At 42.9% G+C, this 26,836-nt stretch overlaps 1 protein-coding gene across 2 annotated transcripts in view; it reads right to left on the reverse strand.

Moving 5' to 3' along the window:
• LOC119172916 (protein sax-3-like) overlaps positions 1-26,836 on the reverse strand; it is a 261,096-nt gene that overhangs the window by 31,481 nt on the left and 202,779 nt on the right. For both annotated transcript variants that reach the window (XM_075893779.1, XM_075893778.1), the window contains exons 5-18: positions 23,584-23,711; positions 22,438-22,562; positions 21,487-21,847; positions 18,186-18,437; positions 13,233-13,412; positions 12,796-12,920; positions 11,742-11,967; positions 8,334-8,449; positions 7,355-7,526; positions 5,834-5,998; positions 5,633-5,660; positions 5,341-5,505; positions 2,455-2,617; positions 107-197 (exon numbers count right to left, since the gene is read on the reverse strand). In XM_075893779.1, coding sequence (XP_075749894.1) covers positions 107-197; positions 2,455-2,617; positions 5,341-5,505; positions 5,633-5,660; positions 5,834-5,998; positions 7,355-7,526; positions 8,334-8,449; positions 11,742-11,967; positions 12,796-12,920; positions 13,233-13,412; positions 18,186-18,437; positions 21,487-21,847; positions 22,438-22,562; positions 23,584-23,711 — 2,297 coding nt within the window. The remainder of the gene's footprint in view (positions 1-106; positions 198-2,454; positions 2,618-5,340; positions 5,506-5,632; positions 5,661-5,833; positions 5,999-7,354; positions 7,527-8,333; positions 8,450-11,741; positions 11,968-12,795; positions 12,921-13,232; positions 13,413-18,185; positions 18,438-21,486; positions 21,848-22,437; positions 22,563-23,583; positions 23,712-26,836) is intronic.

Consider the following 26,836-nt stretch of genomic DNA (forward strand, 5'->3'; position numbering starts at 1 on the left):
CACTTGAAGCATTGATGTCACGCTTTACTTTGTGAGCACTGTATATACACAGTGATGGCGCACACTAAGTTCCCCTCCGGTTGCTACTAGTCTAACCAGTAAATACCTGCGCTAGCCTGCTTCAGTTCAAGGTCAAAAGCTTTGTCTGACGTCCGACTCCTTTCTTCTGCCGAGCTTCCACTGCGACTGTCTCTGGCCTGAAAAAAAAAAGAAAGAAAAAATATATCTTTCACTATTTATGGGGTGAGAACTTGCTCAGAATCAGAGAAAGTGATATAACTCCGTGCTTTTTGGTTATAGATTTACCAAGTAAACTAGCTGTAAAGCCTTAATTTATCAGAAACCATGAAATATTTCTTTACACAGAAAACCTAGTCAATTTACAACTTTTTTTTGCAAGCCATATTCTCACGTAACTTCTGAAAAATGAACCTGAAATCAACTTTTGTGCCATAAAGCACTTCTTTGACACTATATCCGCAGTAATGTTTTAAACACAAACAAATCTCTTTATTATCATTTTTGTTCTTCTTGTGGAGCGTCATCTCATTGCAATTTGCAAATACATTAAAGGACAACACAAGATAAAGCGACAAATAAAGTTACACATTATGAGTGTATGTGGATGACAAATGATGTTGCAGACATTTTCCCAAAAGTTAGAGAGTTGAGATGCTACTCACAAAAGGTTTCTTTTATACAGCTTAGAGTAATTGAATTTTTGCTCTTTACATAGATATTTATGCTGATTTCAAACATGTACACAGATTTATAGTAAATTGGATAGATTTCCTTGTGTACCATGACAATGCATAAAATATGGCTCTTTTAAAGACGATAGTCTTTCTTGGGGACCTTCGACGTAAAAATTTTGGTGTCTGTCTGTCTGTCTGTATAATTGTCTGTTTGTCCGTCCTAACGATACTTGAAACAGCATCAAACGGCCAACCCCATCCGCAGTGCCCACCAATATTGCTCAAGGTTTAGCGTTCATAGTTGTGCAATTGTCAATAAAAAAGTAATTATTGTACATATCTGAGGAGCCATATCAACACGTCTATGTTTAGTATGTCTGGCTTTATACTAAAAGAGGCACACACAAGTAACTCTAAGGACTGTAGCGTTTATCGCGCTGCGCTTACAGTGCAATGCGATGCTCGAAAAGGTGTTTCCAACACTTTGCTACAACGTCACGATGGTGGCACCTGCCCGTCGCTTTGTGTTCCACACCTTATCACCTCCGAGACTGGTGCGCATCTTTCTCCGAGGGCTGCACGCTTTTATTTTCGAAGATAACTGCCAGATGGTGCTTGTGTCTAACGTGCCTCGATGCACTCGTTCGCTTCCGCTACACGCTCGAGGCACTCTAGCGCAGTGCCTCCAGAATACCATTTAGCGATTTTCTTGTGCAGAACATAAAATAAACGCTTTGTTCCCTCTCTCCAGACGCAAGACTATCGTCTTTCGACGACATTTGCTGTGTAACATGCAGATTTGGAACCAATTTTTTTGGACACACTTTCTGCCACTAAGCTTTCATGAAACAATAACGGTTCATATTACTCTGCATTAACTGTAGAATGCAAAGAACTAACAAGTGTGTATAAGACATTTTAATGAACAAGAAAAAAGTGTAACATGAAAAGCCTTAAGATGCTGACCCCAAACAAATTGCTTATTTTAGGTTTATAATAATTATATAAGTGATACAGGATTAAAAAGAGATAATTTCACTTTTCACATATTAAGCAATGTGTGCGAAAAAATTTGTCCTGATCTGGCCATCAGAAGTGCCAAATATGTGATGTATAATTTCAAGAAGTTGCTCACAATTGCATCTTGAAGAAAAATGCGTTTTGAACGTAAAAATGAAAGCTCATGTATATGGCAAAGATATGTTTTTAAAATTATTTCTTTCATAATGAGAGCCTGCGAATGATGGTAATTATGAGCATGGGGCTTTGGTCAACTCCTCATGTGAAATGCAATGGCAAGCAGCCAGCTGATTTTTTGCGGCAAATTCTAGACAACCAGATCATTATAGTGTGTACATAATAGACACCTTGTCCTCTTTAAAAGCAATTTTAACTTACAGTCAGCTTAATTGCTACCTTGATTTTTGTCATGAAAGGAGAGGAACTAAAGTTAGAATGAATGCAAGTAAAAAAAATGTAATTTTAGAAAAAATGCATTTTTTTGCCCAGCACTTTTTCCTAATGTGGGACACTAACTTATTACAGAAAGTGATAAAGAATACACAAGCAATCAGGCAACAAGGTGGCAAGAAAATCCAAGCGTAGCACAATTGTCAGTTTCAGTGCGCGGCTGAAGATCTTTATGTGGAAACATGGAGCGAATGATACACTCATTCGGCACATGATCATGAGAAGTGTCGTGAATGGTGGCACCGCGTCAGTATCTGAGTTCACTGTAGAAAAAAAAGGGGTTACTTACTGAACCACTTGAACTCTTCTGGAATGAAGGATTTATCAATGTGGTAGTAGCATAAGGCTCCGGTATAGACGACAGGTCCTTTTTGTAGAATGTTGTCAAGTTGTAAGTGTCCACCTCTGCATAGTCAGTGGCATCAACGCCGCAGCTTAAAGGTGCATAGACGCTGCATAACACAGGAAAAAGAAAACGCTGTAAGCAGTGATGTATTGAAGTTGAATACCAATGAATTAAGTAATTAGTAGTTAGCCAACTCGTCCGCACGGTTTGTACCGCTGCGACCAGAGACGACCTGGGCTCGTTCATGATGAAAAAAGTCTGTGATGATGCTTCAACTGAAATACTCAGATTCAACTTGCTGAGTTAACGTTGGTGTAAACATATGATGCAACAGAAAAATTTTAAATGCGCTAAAGCTGGCATTTCGGTCAAGAAAGAGCTGGATTTGGGTAACAAAAATTGTAAGATATCGTACTCTTGTGTGCTTGTGTGGTGCATATGTGCCAGCAACAAATCTGTTGAGAAAATTTCATCCCATAACCTGTATTAAAAACATCATCTATTTCAACGCGTGTACAAAACTTTTTGCACAAAGCTAGGATGAATTGGTAACAAGATGACCAAATATCTGAGAAAAACCAGTTTCATAACTTACTTTGCTTAGGTTAAGAAAATAAAAACTACATTAGCAGCACTGTTTGCCCCAAGAAATGTTAGGGCTCATTCACCCTGGAACAGAGCTTGATCTGTGACCACTTGAGAAGGGTGACCAAAAATTTACTCATGGCAATCGACGTTTACACTGACTAGCACTACCTACACTTGTCACCACATGAAAATGCCTCATGAATGATAACATTAGCATTTTCTCGCACTATCCTCGCCTTGTAAAACAAAGCCATCAGCAAGAAGACGTCTTCTTTCTGTATATATATCTTATTGGTTCACAGGCTTTCGAACTACCCAGTGAACCACTAATATCCTGTCAACATAAAAGTAAGATCCATACGTCTACGTTTATCGATAACATCAAGTCGACATCCGCCTAATTTGCCATCCTTACAGTCTAAAGAGCCTACATAATATTAACGTCGTATGCACTTCTCTCTTAGACAGAAACTAGACGTCACAAATGATGTTGCACATACGCGCTCTCAACATCAAATGCATTGCAGAACTTTCTGTCTTACAAAACTGCTTTAGTTGACGTTTAGAATCATAAATATATATTGGCACGTAAAATCTAGACAGTGCTCGAAGATAAATGAACATGTGATGTTCGAGCGTGCGTAATGCATACACTTACATGCGCAAGGAGATAAAGCACGCAAACGACCATAAAATTAACATGCACGGCATTATAGTGCTGTCGTACATGATAACGCGACATCATGCACCGCTACGGTGCTTTCAAGTGTGAAGCACTTCAGGGGCCTGGGCTGTCGCTACTTGGTGTAACACAAGCAAAACCACATCGAAAATAGAAAAAGATGAAGCAAGTGAGAAATAGAAAGAAATGGAAAATAAATAAATAGGAAGAAAAACAGGGAGGGCAAGAGGATTAAAAACATAGAGGAGAAATAAAGACAGCAAAAACTGAAAAAAAATGAAAGAGAGGAGGAAAGGAAGCTCGAAAGAAAGACTTTTTTCCCAGCCCCGCACTTCCTTCAGGCTTGCTATGTATACATAGTTTTGTGTGCTCGAGACCTGTGCTCCCACTACAGTCTGGCTCTTAGCTGGTGTGCTATACCTTTAGAAGGCATCGACATTGTGAGGCTGGCCTTAAATTTGTCGTCTGACAGCAATCCGGCCAGCCTCGCCCAAGTTGTCTAGTGGTTAAGGTACTCGGCTGCTGACCCGCAGGTCGCGGGTTCGAATCCCGGCGGCTGCTGCATTTTCAATGCAGGCGAAAATGCTGTAGGTAGTGTGCTAGGAGTTAGGTGCACATTAAAGAACCTCAGGTGGTCGAAATTTTTGGAGCCCTCCACTACGGCGTCTCTCATATTCATATGGTGGTTTTGGGACGTTAAACCACACATATCAATAGATCAGGCCAGCTTCACGCCCTCGATCCTTCCTATAAAGTAAAGCTGAGCGGCGATGAGCAAGGCTGCCATGGGACCGCTGTTCTAACACACCAACTACATGCGATAAAAGTGCGAAGGGCATGAAAAACCTTTTATTTACTATATGAAAATGTCTATGTATATCTATTGAATGTCCATTCAGTGTCCATGTGCAACGTACCTGCAACCTTACTCGCCTGATTTTTTCATAGTTGCGGGTACATCTAATCTTCGTAATTTGTATTTTTATGGATATCTAAGAGACATTTACAATGTCCATGAATACATATCATGAATGTCTACACTATATTTGTGGTTCACTGGGTACAGTCATGCAACTGAAAAAGTGAGCAGCGAGTGACTGATTCAAAGTAAGCTTTGTCTGAGGAAAGTTAGTTTGCGACCAACTTGTTCGTGCAACGACTGAGTCACTAGTGTGAACGAGAAATGAAATTGACAAGTACTGCAGATTGGGCAAGTTGGTGCTTTATAACCTCGTATTGCTATAGCGCAGCTCAGTTTCAGCATGAAGAAAAGAGCCAACTGTGAAGAAGGAAAAACACAGCCAACATGATCAGCACTCATTCTGTTGCCTGTGTTTTTCTTCTTCGCTGATGCTTCTTTTCTTCATACTCAAACTGAGCTGAGCTATAGAAATACGACATTATAATGCACCAACTTACTATACTGTTGCCTGCGTTTCCTTTCTTCGCTATTGCTTGAACAAGCCTTTAGAAGGGGTCGGTTACAGCACCATCTGGAGGCAACGTTTCACAGTTAATGGAGAGGCTTTGTGATTATTTAAAGGTAAGACAAAGCTCACCTAGAATAGTTGACATCGTTTGAAGCACAGCTCATCTTGTTAACAGCCTTTGCATCACAGAAGGGCTCTTTCAAAGTGTCCGAAGTTCTCCAGGCACTATGGTCGATCCACAAGGCTTCATGAGGGCTCAGACTGGCCGGGCCAGAGAGAGAATTGAAGCAATTCCTGGCAAAGCAGGGAGGAAAAAGATTAGTGCATCAATTAGCCATGCATCATTTAGTTGATAAAGGAAGTTGATTTCACATCAGTGCCAATATGAAAGAACTGAAAAAAAAAAAGCAAGACCTCTTACCTGATGTCTTCCTGCTTATGTACTGGAGCTGGAGAAAGATATAAATGCAGCAGTCAATTTAGAGAAGCAAGAGGCTATACAGAAGAAATTGTTCATCAAAAGCTCTCTTCCAAAAATATTCCTTATAGAATCTTATATGTCCTGCTACAGTTGCAAGAGTGTTAAGACTGAGCAAAGCTAGCAAGCATCTCAGATCCATACCTGCTGTAATTGTTTTCGCATGTTCCAGCCGTCTTTTTCGTACTAAAAGTATCACAAAAGTTGTCACTGCTGCAAGCAGCAAGAATCCAAAAAGTGCAATGAACCATGATTGCGTGATGATGTTTTGTAGAGGAGTAGAAAGCGATGTGGAGGAAGTTGGGCGTTCTGAAATTTATAAAAAAAATTAAGATGGCAAATTACACGTGTTGTAAACAGCTTAGAATGTCAGAACCAGTGGTATCGTGTTAAGTACATATAAAGCTAAAGCACCAAAACCTGCATCCATGCATCTGCATAGCAGACCATACAGATATTAGGGATACTAAAGCTGTTGAATCTTTGATTTTTGTTGGTACCCAGTAGAAATTTTTTACTTTGAAGTTTATTAGTCTGCAAAGATCTTCTACATCATGACATTTCAGTTCTTAGTTTCTAAACATCTTCCTCATCTCAAAAATTGAGTTAAAAAGCCTTATAGTCAAGATAAGGTGACTCGTTTTATTGTAACCACAAAGTTTGTGCATGGCACTTGCACTGGAAAGTTATATATTAGAAAAGCTTCATGTCAGCTGACCACAAAAATTAGTAAGAAATATGGACAGTGCAGTTCACCTGTAAAAATATTTCCGATTCATGAGAATAATTGAGAAATCAAAGGACTAGGCATTGCCTTTATTTTCAAAGTGTTATAAAAAAAGCATGCCAAAAGTATTGGATCTGTTTGTCAATGCCACTCACACTAAAAAAATGATGCCCTTGGAGGCACCGGTTCAGCTACACCGTGAATATTAATAGCCATTGTTGTTTCAATGCACAATTCAGCATTACAAAAAAGCTGTCAACAAGTACATCTATAGTAGCTATAGGCAGTTGTACAGATTTAAGCCAACGTGTGCAAAAAAAAACTGAAGAAAAACAAAGAAGGCTGCATGCCCAGCCTTAAACGTCCTTCGGACTACAAGAAGAAGCTGCAATCGCTTCTTTTTTATTTTTTAATTTTTGAATGTTTTCTCGCTTAATGATGCACCTTCTCAAAGCAAACGAGGCTGATTTCGAATTGTGAAAAAGTACAAAAAAGTTCTCAACAAGTACATCTGTAGTAGCTATAGGCAGTCGTACAAATTAAAGTCAACGTGTGCATTCTATTTATTGATGCAAGATCTAGCATGGTTGCCAACTGCCATTTCCCTCTCAACTGCTGCCACATAGAAAAATGGGGCAGGAGAAAAGGACAGACTGTGTTATCCTGCACTTCCTCCCCCCCCCCCCCCAACATCATTTAAATCTTCAAATGCCCCAGAGCTCTCACACAGCAGCATAAGCACCTCGTAGAGTTGGCGTTCAATACAGAACACGCTTGATGTGGAACTCGCTTGCATAAGAGGACAAGCACCTCATTCACAATGACAGTGAAAGCCTACATGTCCAAGTCACAGCTGTTGTCTGACCTCACTATGACAATATGTGTGAAAATGTGCCAAACAGCTAGAGAAAGCTGCCGGCTTCAAAACTTGAACTAACCCATTTTGAAGTGGACTGGGTTGCTGGCTGGTCCCCCACCAACGGTGGTTACAGCAACCACACGTGCTTCGTACATGGCTCCTGTCTTTAGGTTGCTCAATGTCAGGCTGTTAGTTGTAGAGTTTGTGCTTTGATTGATATTGAGATCAGAAGCATTTTCAGTCACATACACCTGCAAATGGGAAGTTTGCTTCTTCACAGTAGGAACTTTTGCCATGCTTTCTCGGTGTATTCAGTCTACACACTGTATAAAATTTTTCTAAAGCTTCGTTTCCAAATTCTTCTAAAGCTTCTAAAACTATACTAGATCTCAACAAAACTAGCTCCATTCCTCAGAGGAAAGAAATTGTAATCCCCTCTAACCTTCACACTTTCTCATTGATTACAGGTCCTCGGGGTAAGCATGAGACATCAAAATTTGAGTTAACATGCAAAGCACAGATACTAAGATTACAATTCATTCTGCAAATCAAGTTAGAAAATGCCTGTACAAGAACTTATCTGCAGTATCCCATCACAGTATCCTTAATAAACAGTATTTCTTTGGTATGTCATAAAAAACTGTCAGTCAAGCATCAAGTATAGTTATACTGTTGCACAACAACACATTTGTAAGTTGTGGGGTCTTTCAGTGTAAGGCTATCATTTATTTGTTTCTATGTTCATCAGAATCATCAAGTAAAATATTTGCACATAAATAGCCTACCAGAATGAATTAGTTACTGACCTGTTTGTATTATGTGAGCCTGCTCATTCCAGTCACTGCAGTTACTGCAATCCAACTTAAAGCTTAGCTTCACTGATATTCTTATTTTTCTTCTGGTCACCATTAGGAAAAAGTTAGCTGATATAGCACTCTTTACCTTATACAAGGCGTGTATTCATAACTAGTCATTATTTCATTCATCTTGAAGCTACTCAATCAATTTTTTGTCCTAGACTGGGGAGTGAGCAAATCAGCTGATGGCATTCCACTTACACTGTATCCTCGGAGTCTTCCATTGCAATGCTGAGGTGGTGGGGGAGACCAGAAAATAGTGACAGCTGTGCTGTTGAGAACATGGACTTCCACGCTCTCAGGTGGTGCTGTTGGCACTGCAGGCAGAGTGTTTTTATGTTAACATTGTTTTTCATGTCTCTGTTAGGGTTTTATAAAATTTGACGATTGAATTGCAACACTCTTTTCTCTTTCTTTTTTTGTCATTTTTATAGACGTGCATTGAACATTTTAACAATTATTGTTACCCTCCATTCTTGGTTGCCATGTACAGCAGCGTTTGATTATATATTTTTTTACGTTTTTTTTTCGTTTTTATTACAAACCAATAAATGAAGGCAACTACAGTGTAGCTTTACCACACTAAGAGTCATAACCCAGTGAAGCCAACTTTGCTTCAAAACAGGGAGTTGGAGGTTGGGGGCAGATGACACAAAAGGGGCACTATAAAACAAGAAATGCGCCACAATGAAACAGCTATACCAACTATATATATAGAAGACTTGAAATGAATTATATAATTCTGTTGAGTGATATTTAAAACACCTAGCACTAGAGCTAAAGTAAAGAATTGATGAGGAGAGAAAAATGTCAAGTGTCTATCGACTGCAGTGGCTCCTTGCTGGAAGACTGAATATGAAACTAGATAAAATGTACTTTATAATGATTTGTTGTGACCAAAGTGATTTTTACACCTCTTGCACCCACCTTTATTACTTGTTTTTGCGCTGTGCGAGTGTGAGCTAATACCATCACATTTAGTACGACAGCTTGAAAACGGTACCCCATTCACCTTTTTCCCTTTTCTTCGATTGCAATGTGCACCGCTTACACAACAATGCATGAAGTGCCAGCTGCCAAGCTTAGCGAAGCAAAAATTTTCAACCCCATTTTAAGTGATAATTAAGTAATTGCACTCAGGTATATATAATAAAATAATGGCCATTCCTCCTAAAATATGTATATTAAAAAGCCATTCCATGCATGAAAAGTAAAATTTAATGAATTTTACATTTCCTTTAAATGAATGAAACAATTCCTCTATCCTTTGAGAAGGAAATCTTGCTGACAATTTTGCACCGATGAGGCTGTAATCTGGCGGCAAGTCGCTGCACCTAAGTCAATTGACTTAGTGGTCACAATGCACACAATTTGCTAATTTGTCAATGCAGCAGTGGGCATTGAAGCGACCACGCTATCTAGTGAGCACACACGCCACAGCTGCTGTCTTTGGTACTCGAACACTTCTGCATTTCACAATCATCCAATTTTGGACGTCTTTCTTTTTCAGATTAGGTACAATGCACATCCCTACCGATGCCAACATGAATAATTTCTTTTTTTTTTTGCCTGTAAAGGTCCACTTTGCATACAGTAATGAGCATTGTGTAGGGCCAGCGTACTCTTAAATTTTGCTCAGATCTACCTGCCTAATTTCCACCTGAGCGTGCATGTGAAGGCATTTGCACATTAGCGTTGACAGCTGCATTAGAGAGAGCACATAATATTGCTGATGACAGTGAGACAATAAAGCTGCTACCGATAACTTGTGCTCCATCATGCAAAAATCCTCAGGTGCGTATGCACTACAGGAATCTGGAAAGCTCGTTACAGAGTACAGCAGGTGCAAGTATTGAACAAAAACTGCTTTGTGAAGTGGAGCTCGTGAAACACGGGAAAGAGGCATAAAAGACAAATAAAAAGAAAATACAGAAAAAGAAAAAAAAGTTCGAGCATTTATTGCACATGTTACGTAAAGAATGGCAAGCAGCTCTAAACTTTTCGGCAGGCAGCTGGAAAGGAGAGAGCTCGCACGAAATGAGCATACACAGGACAAGCGCGGACTACCAACTGTCACAGGTGGGCACGTAAAGCAGGCTGCTGACAAAAAAAAAAGCACGCACGAAACGAACACACAAGTATACACAAGACAATCGAGGGGGAACGACTGTCACAAGCCTTACTTCTTGGTGTGCGTGAAAAGCATGCTTCTTTGGTAAACGCGGCCGCGGCAGCGAGCGAAGTGATCTTCGTGCTTCCTTTAACCACTGTACTTCAACGAAAACTTACGGTGCAAGCGCGAGCGTATAAAGCACCCGAATCTCAGGATATACGCGCGCGCTAGTGAGTGACCACATCAGATAGCATCTATACGCACTTTGACCAAGCCATGTGAAGGCGAGCGCGCACAGCAGCGTGCGGGGTGGCGCGGGGCCACGACCTTTTGGATGAGTGCACTTGACGCACGCTTCTCGTGCCATCTCACTGCTTATGATGAAAGCGCGCTGAATTGGCTGAGCTCTGAGAACCACCAGCGGTACATGGTGCATAAAAATTCCTCGCCGTTAACATTCCCCATTCCCTCCGCTCACCCCCCTCTCACCTCACAATGCCGATGCAGGCAGCATTTGTTAATGAGTTTTATTATTAAATAAATCGATTGCTTGTGCTGCACAACCATTCCCTGGTAACCTCGTATATATAGGCACTGAATCTTATCTCACAAGGCAGTGCCGGTGGGAGATTTCTCCTGTGCGTTGCTGAAAAATAAAAATTCGCACCGTGCACGTTAACTAAAAGCGGAATGCAGGCCTCTTTGTCGAATTGACATCTTCTGTCTTTCATTGCCAATGCATTGCTTTTGCAGCGATTGGCATGTTCCAGCAGGAAACACCGGTCCATCACTGCGCACTTTGTGCCTCTCCAGGTTTCTTTTTTGCGCCTAGCCGCGATGAGCGCCAGCGTCAACGTGATAGCGCCCGCTGCTCTGCATGGACACATGGTGTATATATATATATGTATATATATATATATATATATATATATATATATATATATATATATATATATATATATATATATATATATATATATATATATATATATATATATATATATATATATATATATGCATATATAGAGTGAGAAACAGAAATACTATAGGGACAAAGAAATGAAGAGAAAGATACATAGAAAAAAAGAGAGACAGAACAAATAGAGAGAAAGGAAATAATTAAAAAAAAAAACAAGGAAAGCCACCAACCTCCACTCTCCTTCAGGTTTTGCACAACTTGTGTGACTCCATATGTTTTTCCGTGGTCATTTGGGCGATGTGCATTGCACACACATTATTTAAATGTGCAATGGTTTTCTGTATCATTATATAAAATGGTTATTTGCGGAACATCTCTTGCCTTTCAAGAGTACCCGCACCAGCCTAGGGAGTAGGCAGTCACAGTAATGAATTGCTGTCTATAATGAACTAAACACAGCTCCCTCTTTGCTTCATTATAACAGGACTTTACTCACTGACAATTTAGAGTGCCATATGCTCTGGGCAGGACAGAATGTGCGTGTAGTGAAACAGCTTATTTAAAGAAGCTCACTTACCATCTTCAAGCGTTTGAACACTCCTCGAGTTGCTTGGTGGGCCTTCGACACTCCTGTAGAAGGGCACGAGAAAGAAGTCGTACTTCGTGAACTTTCTAAGGTCATTGAGCACATAGGAAAGGGCTCCATCATTCAGCACGGTCACCATGTTGTACTTTTGGGAGCCGCCACTCATGTCCCGGAATCGAACGTAAAAACCCTCGACATAATCTTTGCTGCCTTGAACCTGCATGACATAACATGTTAGGTTGAAGCAATATATAAAGGTTTCTGCAGAAAGGACAGCACTCTAAATTACGCTAAGGTTATTGATTTAAATGTTTTTACACATCTAGTATAAGGCTTTCAAGGGAGTGTAAGATGCGCTTTAGAAATTGTAAATGTAACCTATGTTGAGTGTTGCACGCGAACTCCACTGCCGCCATGCACATTCTCACTTCCAGCCGGGGATGCGCACAATCTCCATACGACGCATTTTTTCAGTAATATCATCCCCCTCCTTCTCTGCATGTGCGCTCTCTGTCTGACTCATTTTCTCGAAAACGTACGGACGTAATAATTTTAAGTTATGTGCCCGATTCTATGTTATTGGGAGCAGTATTTTTCAGCCGCACTTTTTTTTCTTATTTCATTTGTGTCGTAATTACTGCCCTTCAATAAAAAGCCACAAATAATATCTCCGTTTTAGACTTCATATATCTGCTGAGTTCATTAGTCGGTGCTTAACGAAGAAAAGAGACATCTTTAGGTCTGTCATCCATCAGCAAAGTACTGTACAGGTGTTCTGAAAGCGTGGTACATGTTTAGCTTATAGGCACTGCTTTGTTGGACATATTAAAAATCCGCGTGTTTATTTTTTGTTTCTATAAAAATTACGCATTCATAGAGCCTCGTCTTTATGTAGCCTCTGCAAGAAAAAAGCAATGCAATGCAGTGACGTAGACCGAAGCTTTGCATTAATAACTTGTGTGCCGTAACTTTGTGTGCCGTGTGCAGAAGGTATTGAGAAACACTTCGTGTTAAGCAAATCACATCATGGAAGCACGAAGGATACCTTCCAGTTCAGCTTGACGGCTGTTGAACTCATGGCACGTATGTCTTGAAGTGTCACCACACTCGCACTAAGCTTCTCTCGAGCTTCATCGAGATTGTACTCGGGGAGAAACTGTGCGGCCATTCCTACCCAGAGAAAGATATAAGCAAGGAAATAATATCAGCGCACGAATGCTAAAAAGGTGTGTGACCAGAGGAAACAATTTCGGGAGACAACCTTCAAAAATACCGTCACAGCTTACGCTTCGCTCAACTTCTTCACGCGGAAGTGATTGCGAGATAAGTCAGAATACCGTATTGTGACACCCCATGAAGAAGTTGAGTGAATCATATTCAGTATCGTAGCAATATATGCTGTGACGGTATGTTTCTCAGTTGAAACTAAGGCTTCTGATTTTGCCTATATCAAAAGATGTTGCATCAAACAATGGCACCTACCTAATGTTCGTATAGTTTCGGAGACAGGGCTGGGTACCCCTAGTCCATGAGAGTTTTCCGCACGTATAATGAAGATGTACCGTGAATCGGGATGCAGGGCTTGGATAGTGTGCGTTTCCGGAAGAACTCGGTGGGCTGCCAGAACCCATCCACTTTGGAGGTCGCTGCTATAGTACTCAACTGAAAACGAAGAGGCGATCGTATACTGCTTCTGACCCGCACTCATATACTGCGTTTACTTGCATAATTTGTGCACCCCAAACAGTTAGTCAGTTTTACCAAAAAGGTATACCATCTCTTCCTAAAGTGAATCATGAGTAGCATGCGAAGCAGCGCGTGGGTCGACTAAAAGTTTCGTTCATCACGACACCTTGCCTGATGTTAAGGCGTCCTTGCAAGTGAAGACCATGAATTCATTGTAGTTTAATCGCATGTCTGCAGAATATCGTTGTTTAATCGCATGTCTGCAGAATCTCGTTCCCGGCGCCATCACTTCATCACTGAGAGAATGTAAGGGGGAGAGGCCACAACCCTCCACCACTTACGCAAGCCTGAACGTGCTAGCACATGTCAGCGCGTTCTGACAAATATACAAAGCGTTGGAACATCGTTCGTCTGCAGGGTCTGCAGAATCTCGTTCCCCGATTCCATCACATGATTGCTGAGAGAGTGTACGGGGAAGAGGCCACAGCATCTTGCCCAGTCATCTAAACAGGCTGGAATGTGCTAGCGCACCAACTTGTTCTGGCCAACTAATACACACGCACAGTTAGTTACGCAGAGTGAATTGAGTTTCGCCATTAGCTGCTTCGCACCTAAGAAACAGTTTACTAGCGTATTTTGCTCTCCCTGACCTGCCAATCCAGCCCTCCAGCGCAAGTTCGAAGAGACTGTGCACCTTATGACGGGCGCGCTGTTTGCTGAGCCGGCGAGTGCAGTGATACAAAAAAAGTGGCTGCAAGTGCGAAGTCTCTTCTTCCAAGGACTTCTACAGTACCTAGAATACCGTACCATGCACGCTTCGTTCATTTTGGAAGTCTAGGCTTTGCCATCTATCTGTCGCGTTTCTACTATTACCGTCGCATGGGCTACAATAATTATATACACGGCGAAATTCTAGCTCGCTGTACGTTGTAAAATTTGCCGAAGAAAATGGGAACCATGCCGCCACCAAGCGCTTCAAGTCGAATTTCTTTAACACGTGACGCTCAGTACGGCAGAAAGCAGACTAGCGCTTACTTACTAATACCTTTCCTGCCGTTGAAGCACACCTTTATAATTACGTGCGGAAAAGTCTTCGGGTATCACTGAGTTGTGGAACCCGGTTTCTCACAGCATTGCCGAGAAGAGCTTCAAAAAGATGGCAGGCATTCGAACGATCTCGAAGGAAGCAAGGACGACGCGCTTTTGGGAGGGCAGTGACAGCGGCCGTGATGATGGTTCACAATTGGACCTCTCAGTCAGTGCTTCCGACCGGACCACGCGTGATCGGATCTGGCTTGTTAAAGTGCGAATTCTGTTAAATAAACAAGTTCACGCCATTTGCTCGAATTTATTCTCTTTTTTTAATTTAAACAGCACGCGTGTTCGCACTAGATACTACTGCGCATTATTTTGGATGCGTTTGCGAAATCTCCGAGTAATTTGCACAGTTCCTTTTTCGGATCACAAAAATCGCAAAAGAAAGTACGCATTTGAATAAATACGTAACTCGGCCACTCCATTAGTTCGATCATTAGTATGAGTGGATGACAACTCACATTCTTGCGAATAAAAAATCAATCGTCTTTAGACTGGATAATTTTTTAAACACATGAACCCCACACCTACAAATAAAATATACAATAATGATGTTTGCTGAAAAGGCGAAGAATGATGCACACTCTAAACACAGTTTACACCATTTATAAGCTAGCATGCACGCATATAAACTTTTGAATTTAGATGAAGTAAAGAGCAATGCTTGCTCTACACATAATGTATGCAAGTGATATATAATATAATGCAAAATGAAGGTGAAAAATTTGATATACAGTTGAACCCACATATAACGATAGCGGTGTGTGACCTTCAGCATTCTAGTGTCTCAGCGCTCGATGCATGGCACGATGCACGTGCCATGCATCGAGCGCTGAGACGTTGGTCAACGAAATTCCGTGCGGGAGAACTTGGGTCCGGTTGCTGAAGTTACATGGAGGAGCGGGAGCTTGACGCAGTTGACGACAGTCACGAGGGTATGAGGCACAGCTATATTTTGGGCCAAGAGGGCGTCAACTAACGGAGACACTATGTAGTCACCATTGGGAAGAGGTGATGAAGTCGTCAAGGCCGCACACGAGGCGGCTTACGGTGACAGCTGAACATAATAGATAATAGCACAAGCATTGTGACGGCCAAGCTGGTGCATCAGCAAGCCGAGGCAGTTCAAGTTTGAGAATGCCGGTTGCATAGTCAATGAAGGCGGCACATGGCTGGACAAAAAATCCAATCCAAGAATGACGTCATTTAGAAATCGCTTATGAACAGCAAACAAAACAGACGTGTGGTGATCGGTAATTGTGATGCGTGCTGTGCACATTTCTATGATGGCAGGACTTCTTCCGTTAGATCCACGAATAACACCACGGGCAGCCGGAGTTTGTACTTTCTTCAGGCGGCGGCGATGTCGAGCACCCATCACGGAAATATGTGCCCCAGTATCAACAAGCCCAGAAACAGTAAGGTCGTCGACGTTAATCAAATTTAGTCTTGTCGGCATTACCATGAGAGGATTAGAGGTGAAAACAGATTAGGCAGCATCACCTCCAAGAGCTCTATCTCTCAGTTTTCCTGTCGGAGATGGAGGGTGCGGTCGGACGTCGCTGAGGAGACTAGGACGACGGGTGACGTACCTGTGGCGAACGGAACTGGTGACCTTGGGGCGATGCGTGGTGGGTGGCTGTGCGGCATAGCAGAGGCATCGTGGGTGAACGGTTCGAAAGGTTGGGATGGTGGTGGCTATCGGCATGTGGTTCAGGGGGCTGGGAACGGCGGTAGCTGTAAGCATGGCCAGCAGTGGCATACTAGATTCTAGGTGAAGACAAACGGCCGTTACAATACCGCGCGACGTGTCCTATGCGGCGACAGTTGGAACAGATCGGCTGTTCATCTCCAGTTCGCCATTCGGACAGATTGCGAGAGCGTGGATAGAACCGTTCCTGGGGCGGCAACCTAGGGCGAGGCGGTGACCTTGGATGCATGTTTACCTTGGCCTCATGTTTACAATAATTGTACCAAGAAACATTTTTTTTCAAGAAAAAGTCCCAATCTATTGTGAAGTGTCCCTAAATAAAACTAGCTGTTATCACGTTCAAGCAAAAACACCTTTCCTCTGCTCTCACTACCCTGAGGCACGAGAAGCTGTGAATTAACTTCCGTGCAGTGAATGCATGGCAAAAGGATATAATGCTGTTTTTTGCAAGAGTAGCTCCAAGCGCATGAGCTGTGTTGCTTACTTTGTCCTTGCAGAATTTACGTGACTTTAAAAACGTTTAAAGTGCTATCCCAAACAATACAAAAAGTCCTACGGATGCCCCAAACAAGTACCTAAGTCCCACATCCATTAAAGGAAGTCGTATGGATGTCCTGTAGACTTCAGCGAACGGATGTCCATTAAATATCCCGGACGAAGACGTGAATGGGTTGATGCATGCGTGAGATCTGCATGCATTCACCAATTCATGTCCTCTTATGAGATGTTTAATGGACATAGTATATATCATCCCACGCGGTTTCAATTAAGCTACTAACTCATATTCTCACATATATATACGCACGTTGCTTCGTGAATTAGTGTACATTTTCAGCGATCATTTTTAACGCACCTGTATATATTTTAGAACTTGCACAACCCTTCATAAATATACACATAATAAATAAGCAGGTGAAAACACATAATGGAGCAGTGTTTTCAAGATTTGGAAAATAACAAGCAAAGAAAAAGGCAACAGTACCACTGAACGTGTTATAAGCCTACAGTCACATGGAAAAGCAGGAGTGCATTGCATCACTAGAAGAGTAAATTGAGGGTTATTAAAAACATGTAAAGAAATGCAAGGTTTCAAAAAGACAGTTCTTTCTACTAACTAGCATGCGTCCTTCAAATGCTGCATGTACTGGTAATTTCTGGATACAGCGGAATGTGCATCATCCAAATACAATCCCATTATGATCCCAAGATGTCCTAAGTGCACGATGTCCTGAGGATCTCGTTTTTTGTCTCATTTTGGAGCCTTTATGGAGGTTTCCGGGAAATATCTGGGACATCCTTAGAAGTTTCCACACATCCTAAGCAGCGCATCCCAGGAGAATCCAAAGGATGGCTCTGTGTTGTCTGGGTTGCTATCGCAATAAAAGAAAATGATAAATTCAAGCTGCTAAAGCCACGCCTACAACTCCAACGCCCTATAGGGCCCCTTAAAACTCGGATTATGCTTCACTGCAAAGTAATGTGCCACTGCAGCAAAGATAACTTTAAAAATTCACAATGGCATGGCAACAGCAGTGTATCCTGTTAATGTACTTTATATACATATTGAGGAAAAAGTTCAGACTATGAAGAACATCAGCGTCCCAAAGCTTCACACGTTGTCATACATTGGCTCTATGGGGCATGTGGCGGTCCTGTGCAAGAGTCCAAATGTTAAAGCATGTTCAAAAAATTGGCAGCTTTGCATATGTCATCCTCATCGCTGCTGTCTGGCGCTACATCTCATTCGATATCATCGTTTTCTCACAAGAACCTGCAGTGCCTATGTTTTGATTTTTTAAATTCAACCCGTTTATTGCGATTACCGCTTATAACAATGAAATTTTTATGGCAACTGAGTATTGTTATAAGCGGGTTCGACTGTAATACAAAATGTATGCAAGCTAGACAAAATGCATGTGAGCGATATAATAAAACTGACTTACTTGTGTATCCCTTGAGTGATGATGCACCCGATTTCTCACTGCGTGTCCAAGTTAGTGTTATAGAAGTCTCCGTTGTGTTTACCGCCACGGGTTGAGAAGGAGGTCCGGGGAATGTGGACGGGTCAGGAGAACGATGAAAATTTACATTTGGATTGTGCGGGGAGTCGACAGTGAGAGACGCGGTCCAGGACGTCTCGCCACTTTCGCTCGACGCCTTGCAAGTGTACGCACCACTGTCCGGCATTTGAAGGTCTGTGAAAGCACAAGAGCGCATGGTCATTCCTGTAATTGACTTGTCATTGGTTATGAATGCTCTTTTAGTGGGGTGTAAGTTATAGGAACCTTTCTGCCATCATGTTTTGTATAAAGCCCAAATCGATAAGGTCACCTTTTGCTTCGCGTCTTCTATGTGGGAACGAAAAATCGCGTGTGCTGCAGAAGGGCGCGGCTCAAGCAGGGATGAAGCAAGCCAGTCAAAAGGAATGTGAGCATGAAAGAGTGCCAGTGTTTGTGTGGGCGGAAGGGGAGGTCTGCGTCTCTTGGTCAACCACTATGAACTCTGATCAAATTGCAGTGGTTGCGCAGCACGCTACCTCGATAGACGTGATGAGAAAAGGAAAACAAGAAAGGCCGACCAAAATTAAGGATTTGAAAAGTACCTTGACAGACATCCGTAAACTGCTCAGGACTACCCTTGTACGTGCTGTGTTCTTACTCCACGTTGACGCTACAGTGGGCATGAAAGCCGCTTTGCTCTCAGGAACGGCCATGTTGTCTTACTCCAGTGCCTTTATGTGGAATTGTGAAGAAACTAGCTGCTAGTCGTACTTTGTGTAACCTTCTGTTTTGTTGCTGTTGTATGAAATATATTTTCGTATGACCATGGCGAACCTATGACTTTTTAAATTATGGTGCAATAATTACCACACATATTAGTCATGAAATTAATCACCGACACTAAATTAGGAAAGAGGTAGGGCAGTGGTCTATACAAACGAGTGCCTAAAAATCACAGCACGTTACGGAGTGAATGATGATGAGTGAGTCGAAGCATCCGTCAGTTCGTCCATGCGTCCATCCGTCCGTGCTTCCCTCTGTCCGTTATTACTTGCTTTCGTCCGTCCGTCCATCCGTCCGTCCGTGCGTGCATCCATGCTTTTATTCGTGTGTGCGCCTATCCGTGCGTACACCTGTCTGTCTGCCCGTCTGTCCATCTGTCTGCCCGTTCGTCTGTCTGTGCGTCTGTCTCTCTGTGCATCTATCAGTATCTTAGTTCATCTGTCCCTCTTTGCGTCCGTCCGTCCGTCCGTCCGTTCGTCCGCCCGTCCGCCTGTCTGTCTGTCTGTCTGTCTGTCTGTCTGTCTGTCTGTCTGTCTGTCTGTCTGTCTGTCTGTCTGTCTGTCTGTCTGTCTGTCTGTCTGTCTGTCCAGTGAACACTACAAGCCCAGCCATCTAGCTTCTTTTTTTTTCTCGTCTCTTCTCTCGGTTACGCGTGACGCATGACAAGCTTAGACTAAAAGGAGCTTCGCCCTTAACACGATATAATGTTCCCCGCGGTGTGAACAGGATTGATCATCATCATCTCCTCAACTTCTACTTCAATGCCAACAAACCTGCGCTGATTTGTCTGCAGTGTATGGAATGAAGTCAATGTGATAGGTGAGCCTGTTACGTACATGACTCAAAATCCCGTAAAATCTCTATAATCAAGGAACTAAAACCACGTAACATCATGTTACAATCAGTCACGTGACTAAAATTCAAGTCATATCACGTAACAAGTCTGATGACTGGAACCACCTAAATCTTGTTAGTAGTCACGGGAATAAAAATCACGTAACATCTAGCCACCTGACTAGAATTATTTAACGCCATATTACAACTAGTCACATGAGTAAAAATCACGCAGAAGCACTGCCGTGACTACAGATCATATAAAATAAAAGTAACTATTCACGACACTGAAATCATTTAACATTATGTAACATCTATTCACACGATTGAATTCATGCAACACATTACATATACCAACACTTTCATGAAGGCCGTGTAGATAAAAACACTCGTCCCTAGAGTTGACAGCAGAGTACATTAATTCAAAAGTTTGCTCGACAAGCCTGTTGAGCAAAGCGCTCATTGGCTCATTTACCAAAGTTCAAATAAAACAAAATAAGTACGCAGTATTGTTCTGCGATGTCATTCGGGCATACAGGGCATCGAACTTCCAGATATATGACTAATTACACGTGTAATGAAGAGCGTTGAGGTGTGGGAGACAAAGAAAAATCACCTTTTTGGCTTACACATGAAGCAGTATACAAAGTAAATACACAAAGTAAGGTTGATTATTTTGATGAGCTTTTATAAAGTAGGGAGCACTAAATGGCTCACTAATTGAATTACAAGCAGTGGTTTTCTACGTTCACGTGAAAACACGAGCGAATTTCACTCGGTGACCAGCACGGCCTTTCAAAACGCGTGATAAGTGAGCAAACACATATTGTACTGCCTTTAGTTTGAATACATCTCCTAAGTATTGAGCTAATACATCTTCTAATCACATTAGGCCCACGAGTACAGAGCCCTCGAAGCGACCAAGTCTTTCTGTTCGCACTGACTTTACTGACAGTACCTGCCATTGTGAGATGCAGCCACTCTTTCACTTAGTCGTTGCGACCACCGCAGCACTGAACAGTGCTCAAGCTCGACTTCTTTAGAAGTCCGCTAGAGTTCCTGCTTGAAGGCGGGTGCACACAAACCTGCACCAATGAGCGAGCCCTTCGTAGTGACGTCGTAACTCCGACTGCCGGTGGCACCGACTTCGAAGAACATTGCCGAGTCCGTGAGAGGGACTATCTTTTGAGTGACGGAAGTGACCGGGTCCTTCTCTTCGGTGATGTGAGCGGAGCCTCTTGACCATTTTGTGTTCCACTTCAGCGGAGGAGCCTCGCGCTCAATCTGAAGGCTCACTCACCTTGAGCCACACCTGCCCCTTTCTCGCACAACGAGTCCTCACCTTTTTTTTTCAACCCTTTCAGCGCACTGAAATCAATGCCCCAACACCGTACGAAGTTTACACCCTACAACGTGCACCACGTGAGTTTTAATAGGACCTTGTCGCACTTTGGCTTTACACAGGACATAACGGCCACGGCATATACAAAAAAAAACACGTGTTCATGGTGAATATTACGTGATACATAATTAGAAGACTCCAGTGTTCTTTAAGAGGCAACTTGCTAATCCCTTAATGTTCTCAAGCACAATGTGAAGCTGTTAATATAAGGTACCAACTACTGACCTTGTATCTGCAGCATGCCAGACTCGAGCAACGTGAATCGAGGCCGATCTTCGGCATTCAGGGGAGAACCGTTGTACAGCCACTGAACGACAGGCTTGGGTGTGCCGGTCGCCTCGCACGATAGTTGGGCAGCCGTGTGGACAGGCAGTGTCTGGTTAGCCGGCCCTAGTCGTATAATGGGCGGAGGGAGGTCGGCGATCGCGGTAATCTCCAGGTGACCCTTGGCCATGCTCGAACCGATCACGGACAGAGCGGAACACACGTAGTAGCCTCGGTCTTCCTTGCGCACCCCTGTGATGGTGAGCGTGCCCTCGTGACTGACCGAAAAGCGGCCGTGTGACTTGCCCGGGAACATCAGCACCTGCAATGAGTCGAATCTTCATTAATTGCGGCCATAATCGTGCACAGGGTTCCCCTTCAGGAGGGGGAGGAAGGTTCGTCTCAAAGCACCTTCTCGATAGTATAAGTGAATGTATGAAACTCCAGACTTTGCGCATCCTTTTTAGGTGACTAGAGGGGAGTGGGGATACCGCCCCTCCCCTCGGTGTGCACACGCCTATGGTTGTGCTCCTCTCATCACGCTAGTTTTCCTTTTTTTCCTGCTTGATTTCACCCCATCTCCTATTCGTTTAGTCTATTTTCTTTTCTTCACTCTAACCGTCTCTTAATTATCCGTTCCCTCGTGAGTGTATTGGTTGAGGTGTCCTCACATGAGAGACAGTTATCGTGCACTCCACAACCTTTCTCCTTACGTTTCCGCCTTTTCTCCTTTTTTCCCTTAAAGAATCACCCCCCCCCCCCTTTGTGCTACTTATATACCGAAAATAATTACGGGAGCGTGGCACGCAAACACTTTTGAGTCTTTCGAGGGGGTCGCGCATAGGTATATCATACACGTATATATAGCGTTTATGGCATTAGAAAATGTGTGAGGCAAAAGTGACGTGGTACCTGGTTGCCTTCCCGGGTCCAGAACACGGAGGGCGGGGGGTTGCCTGTCGCCAGACAGTCAAACTTGGCGACACCGTTAAGCCCCACTTTCTGGTCCTGGGGAGTGAGGCGGAATGCTGGACGGGCTGGGCGAAAACAATGGAAGCATAATAAAGAGGATTCAAATAAAGTTTTCATCACCATCACCTCTGCATGACCACAGGTATTACTCTAGATAGATAGATAGATAGATAAATAGATACATAGATAGATAAATAGATACATAGATAGATAGATAGCTAGATAGATAAATAGATAGATAGATAGATAAATAAATAGATAGATAGACAGATAGATAGATAGATAGATAGATAGATAGATAGATAGATAGATAGATAAATAGATCATTTCGAAATGGGTTTACCCAGTACAACCGGCAGCTATTTTAGTCATGATTGGCTTTTAAAAAAACTGAAATATGGGTCTGCATTCCTTGCTTAGCGAGCAGGAAGCCCGATCTACAATTGTCTATCCTTGCACAAGGCCATTATTTGACGTAACTGCAAGTGAAGCCACACTGTGCAACATGTTTTTGTTGATTGTGAAAGCTGATTTGCAAAAAAATAAGTGACCTGAATACCTGAATAAGTAATGCGGAATTTTCAGTCACAGGCCCTCTTTGAGATAAATTCCAGTAAAGTCGGTAGAGAGATATTTTTGGAGTCTAATTCGAAGTTTTTTATGAAGACATCTACAATACCCAGAGAGGCGAAAAATAAATAATCGTAAGCGCGTGTACACTTATATTTAGCCAAACATATTTCAGGTACGTAGCTTCCATATATTTTGTGGGATTCAACGCCAAATTTAAAAAATCTGTGCTTCGAAAAAAGTTTTTCCGGCAAAACCAATTGTGTATCCCTTTTTCCAGTCATCAGGCAGCAATATATAACATTTTGAAATAAATTTAGGAGACCGACCAGCCATGCTTTGTTCGATCTTATGTAGAATCACCCCTTAGTGGGTGTATAAACGTACTCTTTCATCCGTTTATTGATACTTATAGTGCATTGTATGTATTCATAATCGGAAGATAGACACAAAAACATACATATGAGTAATAAAGCGAGGAAACGTCCAACTAAATTATAAGAAGATAAAACTCACAATGCACTGTGAGTGTCGCTGAAGCAGAAGCTGACCCAACAATGTTTTCTGACTCGCAAACGTATATGCCATCATCCGCAGGAGCGACATTCTTGATGTGCAAGCTCTTGTCCTCTTGAACGTATGCCCTGTAAAAAAATATTTTTTTACACATTGAGAAAAGTTATACAGTCAAACAGGAAAAAAATATCTCACCTTGGAATATTTACATGGATGTTCAAGGCAGTTGTGATATCCACTTACGAATAAAATTTAATATGCAAATATATACAGTGTTTGCCACGTCTTTGATGATGTAGTGCATGGTAAACGAGCACAATGCACTAAATGGATGTAAAAAGTGATTGATTGACATGTGAGGCTTAACGTCCCAAAACCACATATATATGATTATGAGAGACGCCGTAGTGGAGAGCTCCGGAAATTTCGACCACCTGGGGTTCTTTAACGCGCACTCAAATCTGAGCTCAGGGGCCTACAACTCTTCCGCCTCCGTCAAAAATGCCGCCGCCGCAGCCGGGATTCGATCCTGCGGGTCAGCAGTCGAGTACCCTAGCCACTAGATCACCACGAAATATGAATGCGTGCTTGTTTGTTTGCCGCAACAAAAACATGTGGAAACAAAAAAAAATGCTTTCAGTATTTAAATGTAGTGAAGCCAGCCGTTGAGCGGGTATATACGTTTGTCTTTTTTTTTCTGATAATATTTTGCTCAGTTTTCGGCATCGATTGCACCTGCAACGTGAGTGCTTCGCCGCAATAACAGTTGTAGTGTGGTGAAACAAACGCAACCCATCGAATAATTCAAAGACGTAACTTAGCCGCGAATTAAACCACACATGAAAGAGATAAACACAAAGACAAGACGAGCAAGACGTGCAAATGAATTGTAGTGGTTGTTGCTAATTTATTTGGAAGCCCCGCTCACGCTATCTTCGTGTTCGTCGCTTTTGTACGTGTTTTAATTCACAGCTAACTTACTGAGTGCCAACTATAGGCAGCAAACAGTGACAGTCTTGATAAAACGTATTACTAAGGATATTCTCGGTACGCTCTTCGAAATATTCGGCACCAGTGTCGAATTATATTTTGTGGTCATTGGTTGTGGCTCACCAAGTTGGTCGAGCAGAGCTTGCCCGTTATTTTTACTCTGCAGTTATGGCCGTAGTTAGCCATCCGCACAGCTGTGGACCTTAAGGGTGTACGATGCAGCACGTCTTCGCACGCTGCCCAAGACAAACGTTGGCTGCCGGTAGCACGTGTCACGTATAAACAGAGGTTCGCGCGAACGTAGCAAGTGGGTGTCAAAAGGGTGTGCAAGCGGGTGTGAAAAGGGTGTCGGAAAGTTCATTGCACACAGGGTCAGCCGAAGCGGTGGGTCGGTGTTTACATGCTCGGCTGCTGCCCCCGAAAGTGGTGGGCACTCACATTTCGATGCAGGTGACGTGCTGGAGGCTCTGTGTACTGTGCGATGACAGTGTACATTAAGTACTAATACCTGCTGGTCTGCGACATTGTGCGAAGCCCTCCAATACATGGTGTCTCATGGCCTGACTCGCTCTGCATCGCAGTTAGTCAGCCACACGATTCTGTTATCCTTGGTAAAATTGAAACATGGAATATATGTAGGCCCACCAGTTTCATTGTCTTTTTATTACTGTTGCTACTGCCTCCCGATTCATTAAGATATGCCGAAAGACTTTTCCCTTACTAGTATGGAAGCATATGGAACCAAATCACTTTTGCTTAGTTTTCTGTAATGTGAATATCAATGTGAAAAAAAAGTGTGTCTAGCTGGTGACGCACACGGTGTTGGACCTATGTATGGCTGTGCGCAATGTGTTTACGGGATGGAAATACTATCCGCTGAAGTGGCCCAACAGCTGTGGTGCTACGAAGCATGAGGGTGGGTTCTCTTGTCTGCCACGAGGCTGCACCTTGGTGGCGAAACAAAAAAATCACAGCATATTCAGGAGTGAACGATGATGAGCGGGGCGAAGCGTCCGGGAGTACAGACAGACGGACAGAGAGACATGCGGACGAACGGACGCATGGACGGACGCATAGACGGACGCACGAACAGATAGATGGATGCACGGAAGCACGGTAAGACTGATGCACGCTTCGCCCCACTCATCATTATTCACTCCACGGATATGCTGTGAGACTGTTTTTACTGACATGCAATGCCATTTTATGACCTTGAAAACTGGCTACTACGACGACGCGGTACGTACGACCCACGGCGTAAAAAGCTTCGCCTCCAATAAAGCTTCGACGTAGTTAGATCTAGGTGGGAACCAAAGGTGATAAACGTTAAGCCAGACACTTACCACGTCATCGCGTTTCATAATTATATCGTTTAAAAAAGCAATATCTCAGAATTTAATAAGAAATAACGTTGATACTGGCGCAAGTACTTGATTTTCTTTTTACCCAATGACGTTGCTTGTTGGGTGAGTCGGAAGAAGCCAGCCTTTAAGTTCATTTAATTTACTTCAGTCATAATGGCATTTAGCACACACACAAGTCCAGATACAAATGCGTCTACGTCGTCTCTAATGTCTGTTGTCTAGTGTTCACGTGAAAACTTACTGAGGCCCCGCCGCGGTGGTCTATGGGCTAATGTACTCGGCTGCTGACCGCAGGTCGCGGTATCGAACACCGGCTGCGGTGGCTGCATTTCCGATGGAGGCGGAAATGTTGTAGGCCCGTGTGCTCAGATTTGGGTGCACGTTAAAGAGCCCCAGGTGGTCAAAATTTCTGGAGCCCTTCACAACGGCGTCTCTCATAATCATGTGGTGGTTTTGGGACGTTAAACCCCACGTATCAATCAATCGAAACCTTACAGTGTATCTATCATCAGTTAGAGCCGAGATAAGAAGTAGAAATTGAAGGGCTCGTTTTCCTTTGTTAGATAAGATAGTAATGAAAACCATAGGCGTGTGCACCCCGGGCGGGGGGAGGCAGGGTGAAGCCGCCCCCTAATCACCTAAGAGAGGGGGGCGAAGACTGCCCCATTTATTGACTCAAGAGGGAGCGCGCACCCTGAAAGGGAACCGTGGACACGCCTATGATGAGAACTAACAGACAATGACTGCCAATCCTTAGATACACATGTAACCCTCCGTTAGAGACCTATAGGGGGCGCCTGAAAGCCGCGCGCAGCACCACTTGTGGTGCGGCGGGCTCACAACGTTGCGAGTTTTAGCCACCCACTGTATTTTAGCAGACAGCAGCGCATCGTTGCTTT

Source organism: Rhipicephalus microplus, chromosome 4 (assembly GCF_043290135.1).
Source record: "Rhipicephalus microplus isolate Deutch F79 chromosome 4, USDA_Rmic, whole genome shotgun sequence".
Classification (NCBI taxonomy): domain Eukaryota; kingdom Metazoa; phylum Arthropoda; class Arachnida; order Ixodida; family Ixodidae; genus Rhipicephalus; species Rhipicephalus microplus.